The sequence below is a fragment of the Gouania willdenowi genome, chromosome 4 (genome assembly GCF_900634775.1).
Source record: "Gouania willdenowi chromosome 4, fGouWil2.1, whole genome shotgun sequence".
NCBI lineage: Eukaryota > Metazoa > Chordata > Actinopteri > Blenniiformes > Gobiesocidae > Gouania > Gouania willdenowi.
Window position 1 is genome coordinate 15,365,140 of NC_041047.1, and position 11,478 is coordinate 15,376,617.

At 37.6% G+C, this 11,478-nt stretch overlaps 1 protein-coding gene across 2 annotated transcripts; it reads left to right on the forward strand.

The window, feature by feature from the left end:
- Positions 1-567: 567 nt before the first annotated feature.
- Positions 568-11,178, forward strand: LOC114462539 (5-hydroxytryptamine receptor 3A-like). Of its 2 annotated transcripts, XM_028445445.1 has the most exons (20): positions 568-642; positions 746-806; positions 888-939; positions 1,863-2,026; positions 2,372-2,416; positions 2,495-2,601; positions 3,139-3,308; positions 3,429-3,583; positions 3,776-3,986; positions 5,136-5,321; positions 5,449-5,618; positions 7,628-7,691; positions 8,114-8,280; positions 8,845-8,889; positions 8,977-9,083; positions 9,235-9,404; positions 9,494-9,657; positions 9,748-9,958; positions 10,556-10,762; positions 10,848-11,178. In XM_028445445.1, the coding sequence occupies exons 1-20, from the start codon at positions 629-631 to the stop codon at positions 11,129-11,131; spliced, it is 2,754 nt and encodes a 917-aa protein (XP_028301246.1). In that variant the 5' UTR covers positions 568-628; the 3' UTR covers positions 11,132-11,178. The 2 variants fall into 2 exon arrangements, with proteins under 2 accessions (XP_028301246.1, XP_028301247.1); XM_028445446.1 differs by lacking the exon at positions 568-642 and having other exon boundaries at positions 723-806.
- The last annotated feature ends 300 nt before the right edge of the window (positions 11,179-11,478 follow it).

Genomic DNA, 11,478 nt, shown 5'->3' on the forward strand with positions numbered 1-11,478 from the left:
TTAATATGTTTTTCTCCATCTGTATGTTTTACATGCAAAAGCTTTGACATGACTGAAACAAATCAATAAAATGAAGAAAAAAATAAATAAAAATAAATAAATAATACAAAGACTGGAAAATCCCAGCAGACAAAATATCCACAACGCAGAATGCAACTATATATTCAAACTAAATTCCACTTTTAATGGATTTCTCAATTCATGCTGCAGGGAGGGATAAAAAATGATCCTACAAAATAATATTTCAAGTAACATTAGCCATATGATCCATCAGAATGGTGCCAAAACTCATAACTTTGACTTTAAAATGATGCATTTTTGCAACATTATTTATCAGTTTTTTTCTCCACATGCATTGTCCTCATGGACACCATGACCCAAGTTTGTTGCCTTCAACATTTGCCTGTGACCAACACAGACATCACTGTGGCCGTCCCACTCTATCTGTGAGTCACACACTGAGGTCGACTGCAAAAACTGTGGTTTGCTTTGGCTTTGCATGAAAACACACCCGACTGTGCTGAGATTTCACCGTCCCACATCATTTGGTAGAGGATTTGTCCACGTCACGCTTTGGTCAAGTTGGCATTATGTATTTCTTCTCTCCAACAGCTAAGTTCAGTCTTGCATGAAGTGGAGGAGGTGAGCACTGGCATTTCATTTACTGAACATTCAGAGAAATCTTTTTTTTAATTATTATCTTTTTTTTTTTTTTAATTATTATCTCATCCACAAAAAATTAAAGAAATATTGCGGATAAATCATTGTCAGTCAATATTATAGAACTGAAGAATACTACAATGAAGGTGAGCCTCATTTCTCTTTGCACGTGTTTCAAAATAGTCATTCTTTGATTAATTTTAATATTTTTTTCTTTCAAATCCCAGGAGCTCCCTACTACATCCATGCCCATTTTACTTCTGATCGTTTTCATCACAGGTAAGTTTACATAAGTTGGCAGCGAGCACCTGGATTCTTTATCTTCAAAAGCTGATGACCATGTCCGAAACCTTGGTGTTCTGATTGACTCAGATCTGAAATTCAGCAATCAGATTAAATCAATTACAAAAACAGCTTCTACCACCTAAAGAACATTTCCAGAGTGAAAGATTTAATGACTCAGAACGATCAGGAGAAACTGGTCCATGCTTTTATCTCCAGCAGACTGGACTGTTGTAATGGTCTTCTGACAGGAATCCCCCAAAAGAGCATCAAACAGTTACAGCTCAGGTCTGAACCAGAGCAAAGAGGTCAGAACACATTACTCCAGTTTTAAAGTCTTTACACTGGCTCCCAGTCAGACTCAGAATAGATTTCAAAGTTCCGCTGCTGGTGTATAAATCTGTGTCTATGGACACAGGTCAGAGGTGCCCAGAGTTCACGGTAAACATGGTGATGCTGCTTTTAGTTGTTATGCTGCAAAGAAGTGGAACAAACTACCAGCAGAGCTGAAGTCAGCATCCAATGTGAACATTGTTAAGTCAAAGTTAATAGGCACTTTTTTTTTCTACTGTGCATGATTCAGAGGGAGAGTTTTGTTCATGTTATTGTTTATTTAATGTTTTAGTGCTGATTTTAATGTTCTTATTTATTTTTAAGCTGTTGAATGTTTTCGTTTGTGCTTTTTGATCATGTAAAGCACATTGAATTGCCTTGTGTATTAAATGCACTACACAAATAATTTGGCCTTGCCTTGCCTAAGTTTAATTAACAAGGGACAGAGAATGACGTGTAACCTGAGTTGACTGAAGCATCTTTCACCCTGTGTGCTTGGTTTGTTTTATTACCATTATTAATAAATAAATCATTACTCATGGCTTAGTGACATGTTGTACTTTCTATATTCTAATTCCTTCTATCAGCTCTGTGTAGCAGCTTTGAGATGAACTGTTCTGAGCCAACTCATCCCGCTCTGCTTGAGGCTCTGACTCCAGTCTTTAACCTGAGCTCCATACGGCCTGTGAAGAACTCTTCCACCACCACAAACATCAGCGTCACTTTCACCTTGTTTGGGATTCTCGGAGTGGTACGTTTAGCTCATAGCTGACAGTACACTCAGCATTGTGATGAGCATTAATACAATGAACACAGGGAGTGTCAAGAAAGTTAACAAAGTCATGACTCATTGGTGTTTAGTTACAAAAATAGCACAGACTTCTCACTTGGCAAGTATTTATCCTGTACACTACACAATGAGTTTTTAATAAATGACACATTCATTATAATTTAATTTTAGTTGTTCCCTTTTAGACCCAATGATGCTAAAAGAAAAAAAATCACCTTAAAAACCAAAACTAGAATATAAGATTTTACAGCAACCCTTATTTTAGTTTTTGTTTTTACTTAAACCCATGCTTTTCTCTTCTCTCAGGATGAAAAGGCTCAGCTTTTGAACACTTACATCTGGTTACAATATGTAAGTAGAACAGGGAGAAAAGCTGTGAATATCACTGCGTTTATTCTCAGCGCGCTGTCATCTTTGTCTCTATTTTAGTGGTGGCACAACGAGTTTATCAGCTGGGATCCAATCGAGTGTGGTACCGACAAAATTTCTCTACCCAAAGAGAAATTCTGGGTTCCAGATATTGTAATCAACGAATTGTGAGTTATATTATGTTTGTTCATTATTAGCTATACCAAACCTTGCCTTTTATATTTGTATTGTTAACAGGTGTCACATAAGCATCCTGTTTATTGAGAAAGGTAAAACACAACTTGAAAAATGTTGGATGCCCTTTTGTGATTGATTAATTCATTTATTTTCTACATTAAAGAACTACTTCAGTTAAAGCCTACTTCAGTTATTAGACATTGTTTCAAACAGGACTGATATGGCATATATTAGAGAGCTGATATCCTTTATTAGTGCATTGGTAAGTATTCTGTAGTGATACACAAATGTGTGTTGCGGATAAAATAATGTTGAATCACTTAACATGATTTTTAGATTCTGTGAAGAACAAGCTTGAGTATCAGTGATCTATTAGCAACAATTTCCTTTTTTTTCCGCATTATGACTTTTCCAAGACTCCTGAAATGCAAATTATATTTTTTTATCAGCACTTTAGTAAAAATAAAAAATAAAATACCAGTCTGAAATTTCATACCTAACCTTTGGTGGTTGTTTTATTCCTGCAGCATGAATGAAAATTCAGCACCATCTGTCCCATATGTTTACCTGGACTATGACGGCTGGGTTAAAGATGCTCACCCAGTCAAAGTTGTCAGCTCCTGCAACCTCGATATCTACACCTTCCCATTCGACATACAGAACTGCACTTTTACTTTCAACTCATACATTCACCATGGTAGGTACTTTTTTATTATTTATATTTTTATTCATTTTAAATAGATGTTCATTTGGCATTCATCAAGTTTGCTATTATGACCATTCCAAATGTTATCACCGCATTTATTTTTTTCTCCAGCAAGAGACATCAAGATTATGCTTGGTGTCCCTGTGAAAAACATTACAGAACGCTCCAAACGTGTAATGACTACACTGGGGGAATGGGAGCTCCTTGATATTACTTTCCACGACTTTAATGTCGATGAATACTCTATAGACGAAATCGCATTTCATGTAGGTTGAATCTGTATCTTTTTATAAACTGTATCGTGTGACAATAAGGTTTGACACATTCCAGCCCAGATTTCTGAAAAAACACCTGAGTAGTGTTTTTTTCCTATTTAGATTAAAGTTGCATCACTTCACAGTAAAGAATGCTTCATCACTTTTTTCATCGGTCTCTTCTGCTTCTTTTCTTTTCTTTAGATCAGATTGAGACGCCGTGCGACCCTTTATGTGGTGAACTTGTTGATTCCCAGCATTTTCCTCATCACGGTGGACCTCTTCAGTTTCCTCCTGCCTCCTCAGACTATCGACAGATCCTCTTTTAAAATGACACTCATTCTGGGATACACTGTCTTTCTGCTCATAATGAACGACCTGCTGCCAATCACTGGAAATAGCATACCGCTCATAAGTAAGTAACAGGCTCTTGTGTTTCTGGATGATAAGAAGCTATTGCATCCAAGGCATGGGCCCGCAAAATACAGAGCAGGTGGACATAGGATGAGGTCAGATTTGTGCAATGCAAAATTGATACCAGCAAAGGTAGCAACAAGAACAAGCGCACTCAGAGAGCACAAACCTCCGCCAAGCCCCATTTATCATCTTTGCCAAATATTGGCAGTTATCTGGATCAGTGATCCTGATACCATGATCATTCATACTTAAGACATTTTTATCAACATCAATAACTATACAGTAGGTAAAAATGTATGGGCACCCTAATTTTTTTAAAATAATCGCAATGAAATGCACTGTCTGGTACCAATACAACTCAGTGAGATAATTGAGGTGCCAACCTGACATAACAGTTACATTTCAGACAATTACGAACTGAGGTATGAATTTTCGCCAATGAGGTGAGATAGGGATTTTTTAAACTGAACTAGAATCAGTATAATGACCAGGATCCCCTTTAAAATTTACTGGAATATTTGTAGGCCTAATGGCTGAAGGTCTATCTTTGATTAAAAGTTTGTCAAAATTCATTATTAAGTACTTTGTCCTGTTACAGACAAACAAGTAAACACCTTTGACTATATTACCACCTTGATGGCGGTAATAATCGCCCCTATGACCTGCCATTCAATCTGCTTATTGCACAGGTCTAAAGAGCAAAGCGATTCTGAGGGATAGTGTCAACATGCAGTCCTCACATTCACAGGATATCAAAGTACATTGTATTTACATATAATATGAGCAGTTAGGGTTAAGGGACTTGCTCAACATCCCACAGTGATGGCCCAGGTTGGATCTGAACCGGTGACCCTCCGATTACAAGCCCTCGAGCTTAACTTCCGTATCTACACATCCTTCAAATTTCCTTAAAATTGATTTACATAAACCAGACAATATTTATAAAAAATGATCAGGAAACAGTTTAAAAATACAAAGGTAATGATAAAAGTAGTGGATAAAGTGCAGCCTCAATGCTAATACGCTCAGCCCTGGTCAACAAAAATATATCTGTAATCCTCCATGGGATACATGGCAATGACAATACGTTCACCATTGAATTGTCTCCCTGAATCTGAAAAGTCATCACTTCCTTTCTTTGCCACAGACGTCTTCCTCTCTCTCTGCCTGACTCTGATGGTGGCCAGTCTGGTGGAAACTATCCTCATCACTAATCTGCTCTTCAACGCTGTTAACTTCTGTTCGGTTCCGCGTTGGATCCAAGTCCTTGTGCTTCAAATTATTGGCCCTATTGTCTTCATTCCACGAAAAATCAAGAAGTCACAGCATGCTGGTACGTGGACATGGGAAGAAATATTGGCTATTTTTAATGATGGAAAAGAACAAACTCCAGGGAAATAAATGAAACCTCAGCCTTTTGATCTCGTTCCTGCTTTGAATGTTTTGTTGATTTGAAATAGGCCCGCAAACAACCGAGGCAACAAAAGGTCCAGACGAGATAAAGAGTCAAGCTGTGGAGAGCAAAGCTGTGCAGGAGCTGAAGAAGGTGGGAAAACACATCCAGGCCATCCGGGTTCAGGTGGAGCAACAGCTTGGCAGCAGCAATCCCGACTCGGAGGACTGGCTCCAGGTGGGTTTCATCCTAGACCGCCTGCTGTTTGGCTTCTACATCTTCTTCATCACGGTCAGCTTCATTACCATCACTGTTGTCTGGGTGAACTCGTACGGCTAGAGACAGAAGTGCTGTCTGTGCTTAAACGGCTCCACTTTTGTATCTTGTGGCTTTTTGTTCAATTGCAGTGTGTAAATTGTGGAGTCAGCACATTATACCATACGCTCATTGTTCAGATTTGTAACAACGGCTTTTGATCATTCGAATTTTCTGTGTTTCTATTAATATTAGATGTAGTTTTCATTATTGTACCTACACATGCTGACTACAAACAAAGCAGTCATGAACACTTTCTTTTTTTTTCTGTGTAGTTTTAAATCAAAGAAAACATTTGTAAATCCAAATAAAAAAAATCTTGATCAATTTAACATGGCTTTTGATTGACTCATTTTAAATATGAAAGCTAGTATTCGAAGCCAATCTTAACAAATGCCTAAAATTTGCATCCCATGCCTTGTAAATTAAGGTGAGCATGATTCTTATCAGCCATAACATTATGATCAATGAAAGGTGACATAAATAACACTAATTTCTTTATTATTCAGTTGGGGTAGACGTGTTGACATCTTTCCACTGGTAATAATGACAATAATGGACCCCTGAAATGTGGTAGGTTGCATGTTTCATAAATTTTGTTTCGAATTGGATAAGTGGGTATCGAGCAGCGCTTACCTACAGAACACACCACGCCAAATTACAAGGGATTCTTATATAGTTTTGGGGCCACTTGGTCCAGTATGACCGTAATTGGGACTTTAATCCACCATTTTTCTAAAACAAATGAATCCGTCTGTATCCCTAGATTGTGCTCTTAGTGCTCTAATTAATCAGTACGTGCAGTTAGGAGAGAATTCACTCAGTACAAAGAAATCTGTCCCAAACAGCTGGAACTGAACAAAGCAGTGTTTTAGATAATAATTATAATCTTGGTTTTCCCTGTCATTTCTATTTTGTGTATGACCATCTCAAGGGCTGAATTAAATGCTCTGTGGGACCAAAAGTTTCACATGTAGGCTAATTGAAGAGGTCAAAGCAGTTAGAAAATTGATTTTTGTACAATGTCCAGCTGGGAAAACTTGGATTCTTCCAACAATGAAATGCTTGTTACTTGAAAATGAATGAGTTCTTATAGACCCTGTGTAGAGTTTATCTGATCATATTGGCAGGGATAGCAATGGTTTTCATCAAGAGAATGAAAGCTTTAACAAGCCAAAATAGCACAAACCCCTCCAAGTTGAACATGGCCTCAAAATTCCCAATATCGCAATCCTAATAAACATCTTTGAGGAGTGCTGGACATTCCTTTATTGTCTTAGTGCCAGAGACCACGGCACACCTTCAGAGGTTTTGTAGAGTCCTTGCATTGGATTGTACAAGTTGTTTTGGTATCAATCATGACCTCTTCCCAATCACAATCAGGTGGTCTTAATGCTATGGCTGATAAATCTCGAGAAATTATCCAGATTGTAGAACTGTGCAGATCCAGGACTCTCAGTCTACTTCAGGACACTCAAAAACAAACAGAGGCTTATAAATGTGTTCATTAGAAAAGAGTAGCAAAGTAATTAGGAGCCGTCACAGGATGTAGAGCTTAAAAAAATTGGTTTTAGATCATAAGTATATAGACAGGTAATGATTTTCTCAGATCTGTCAAATTACAAATTTGATCACTTATAAAAAAAAATAAAAAATTAAAATCGTTCCTTTGAATTTATTAGTTACTGTTTTAATGGCTACAGTACTTTACACTGTATTTTACTCACAATTAAATACATATAGACTTTTTCCTTTTATAACTCTTTGAGCACTGTTCCCCTAACATTTTCACTGTATTGGTAATTCCATGAACCCAAACCTTTCCTGACAGTGTCCGTGCAAAATAAAAAATTAATATCAATGTGTTTACAGGGTCTGCTTTCTTCATAAGCACACTGCTGAGACTAACCATATTTAACTAATGTTTTTAGTGCCGGCCACCAAAAGTAAAGCCTTCAATGTTTCTGTTCCTCTCCATCACTTTGCTCCTCTGTGGTAAGTGCAACCAAAGAACATCCTCAGTTTTTGCAATCATTGTCAGATAAAGCCTAAAACCTATTCTACATGAAAATATGTGAAATGTTTGAAAGATTCAGGAAAGTTTTGTCTGTGGCCACTGAACTGTGGCGCTCGTTTTATGTTTTGATTTGATCAGTTTTGTCTCATATTTAAAGGTTGAGAGGGAAAGCTCTATTCAGATATTTGTAGAAAATTCCAACTTCGACTGGCAATAAACAGGTGAAGTTTGGGTAGCTCTGAATGCTAACCCAGAATAATTAGCATTCCCACAAGCTTCATTAAACAATGACACACACTGAAATGTTTAAACAAGGTTTTGGTATTACTATTTACACAGGTTTATGGAAAAGGTCTGTGTTCTTTTTAACCACTTTTTCATAAACACAACCTTTCATCAGTACCTCCATCCACTTCTGCCATGCTGCACTGCACTGATCCGAGTCCAATGTCGCTGCTTGTTGCCCTCCAGCCTGTGTTTGAGCTGAGCGCCATCCGACCTGTCAGACTCTATTCAACCCCTCTCAATGTCACCACGGACTTTGTGATGTATGGCATTTTAGGGGTGGTAAGAAACACTGTGCAAAACTCCAAATCCAATAATCTGAATTCTTCTTTTTTTTTTTCATGCAACAAAACAGATATGTCATATTCACAACATGTATCTAACAAACTTGAATAAACAAGTACTAAAGAGTGAATAGAAGTGCTACTCAAGATGCATTACATTTCACACCTACGCAGTTAGTCTTTGCTTACACAAACCTGTTTACAATTTGTTGAGCATTACAAGTGTTAGTGGTTTTTTAAGGTCAACAGTTTTAAATATCAAGGATGTACTTCTGTTCATTTGAGTTTTACAAATATTGAAAGTTGACTCTCTCCTCCTCTCTGTTTTAATAATCTTCGTATCTTTCTCATTTGTTGATTTTTGCTCCAAACTTTAATTCTAGCACAGATACCAATTCAACATAAACAATGTAATTACCTACTAAGTACATAGGTGCAACAAATGATGACACCCTAATATTAGGACATTTTATTAAAGCTGATATTAATTTCAAGGCAAAGTGCAAAGTTTATTTTTTGTTTTGTTTTTTCAACTATCAAAATAAATATTTAAATATTTCAGGATGAAAAGGCCCAACTCCTAACTACTTATATCTGGCTGACTACGGTGAGTGCAATCTACTTCACCAACTAATGATTTCACTAGCTCCTTAGAAACACTACTTAAATTCATTGTTTTTCTATCATACCCCAGCTTTGGCATAATGAGTTTGTGGCTTGGGACCCGGAAGAATGCGGCTGTGAAAGCATCAGCATTCCAAGGAACAAAATCTGGGTCCCAGATGTTGTCATCAATGAATTGTAAGTCCAACCTTCACACTGAGACGCACAAGAGAAGCAGTAGAAATACACTTTAAATTGATTTTAGTAATCCTTGATGACCACACCATGACGTTGTGAGGCACACCTGTGCTGTATGTGGGCATTTTAAAGTTAGTGACTTGTTGTGCAGCATGGAAAAAAACTCAGCTCCTTCCGTCCCCTACGTTTACCTGCTTTCTAACGGCATTGTAATGGATCAGCAGCCCGTCAGAGTCGTCAGCTCCTGCAGACTCGACATCTACCTTTTCCCTTTTGACATTCAAAATTGCACTTTCAGCTTCAACTCCTACATACACGCAAGTAAGCAACAGGTTTACCTGCTTATATTTGGATTAAATCACTGCACAAAAAGCTTTGACACAACTAAACTCAGCTTGTCTCTCTTTCAGAGGCTGGGATTGATTTGGCGGTCGAATATTCTGTAGAATCCATGTATTTAAATTCAAAAGCTATCATGGCTACGATGGGAGAATGGGAACTGACTGGAATCAAAACGAAATCATACAATTTTGTGTCTGGGTATGGACAAATTTACGAAGAGCTTAGATTCTTTGTAAGTATTTGATCACAACTATTCAATATTCAACAATATTAACACATAATATTACCATACTGATACCTATGTCTGTTGACTCTGCTGCAGATTTCAGTGCGGCGCCGCTCCACCCTGTATGTTGTGAACCTGCTGCTGCCGAGCTGCTTCCTCATCTCTCTGGACCTCTTCAGCTTCATCTTACCACCCAAGAGTGTGGACCGATCCTTGTTTAAGATGACCCTGATCCTGGGCTACACCGTCTTCCTGCTCATGATGAATGACCTCCTGCCCGTCACTGGAAACACCATCCCTCTCATAAGTCAGTAAATGACCGCTTAATTTATTCTTAATGACGGTTGCTGAGCTCACACAGAATACACTTCTGTGTGAGCACACAGCACAACCAACATGAATGATGGATAAAACAAAAGAAAAATAATAATACGCAAGACAGAAAAGTGGTATTACACTTGCATCTTCTTCAGCACTCCTTTGCAAAAGTAAACATGAAGAAAGCACAAAAATATAATTTATGAAGCATTTTAAGTCGTGGTTTTTTCTCTGTATAGCTTGCATGTTCTCTGTATCTGCCAATGTCTTTTTTTCTCATAAAATTTAGATTATTTTTTTTTTACTATTATAATGTTAATGATTAATCTAAACATATTTTGAAAAGAAGAAGAAAACAAACTACAATGGAATTTGGTTTTTAAATATAATGAACGGGTAAACCAAATAATAATGAAAAAAAAAAAAAAAGCTGCAAAACAACACAGCATATATCGATTTCTCTGTGTGAGTGTTATTAATGTAAAACTATGAATCTAACTATATATTAATGGTTGTTATATCTGTAATGATTTTAAATTATAAAGATGGAAGAGCTTCATTTTTCATTTCTGTCTTGCTGTTCCAGATGTGTTTTTGTGTCTCTGTCTGGCTCTGATGGTGGCGAGTCTGCTGGAAACGATCATTGTTACTAACCTGCTCCGTGGGTCGGTTCAGTATCAGTCTCCATCGCGCTGGGTCAAAGTGGTGTTTCACTTTCTTGGCCCACTTGTGCATCTTCCTTTTAAGGCCAGAGATGGAGAAGACATTGTGATTCAGAACGTTGATGCGCAAGGTATCTACAAACAAAACATGTTACGTCAAGCCAATAAAAAAAGTGACAAGTGGATCATCTTTATGTCTTGTCTTTTCTGAGATAGAAATGATTGTTTCCACACCAGTGGAGGACAGGGATGCTTCAAAGGAGCTGCTGAATGAGGACGAGCCTCTGCAGGAGCTGAGGACCCTGACCTCTGACCTGGCGGCCATCCGCCTCCAGCTGGAGAAGCATCTGAACAGCAGCAAGAGCACAGAGGAGTGGGTGCAGGTCGGCCTCATCATTGACCGCCTGCTCTTCATCCTTTACATCCTCTTCATAACAGTCAGCTTCATCACCATCATTACCTTGTGGGTGACATCCGACAACTACTCACATAAAGAATAAATTGGTTGATTTAATTTCCACTTGGAATAACATAAATAAGGTTTAATGTCGGGAATATATATAAGAAAATGTTCATTTAACTTATAGCGTCTTCAGTCTATACTAAAAAACCAGTTGAGCATCATAAAACCTTTTAAATTCCTGTTCATTTTGTTAGTTACAGTAAATAGAACACAGTACTGCTGTACATTTGTGCTTTGTTTTTGACATTCGAGAATCTTTGACAAACAAAGAAACTGTCAGCACTTTCACTCCTATAATAAAGATTGTCTGAGGACATATTTTGCATTGTGTGAGTTTTTTTTTGTTACATTTTGTTGAACATGTGATGCACAGTTTGTGCTGCA

Bases quoted from the DNA above. Each gene is read 5' to 3' on its own strand.
- LOC114462539 (XM_028445445.1), top strand. The intron at 2,027-2,371 runs GTACGTTTAGCT...CTCTTCTCTCAG, and splicing joins TGTTTGGGATTCTCGGAGTG to GATGAAAAGGCTCAGCTTTT. The intron at 5,322-5,448 runs GTACGTGGACAT...GATTTGAAATAG, and splicing joins CAAGAAGTCACAGCATGCTG to GCCCGCAAACAACCGAGGCA.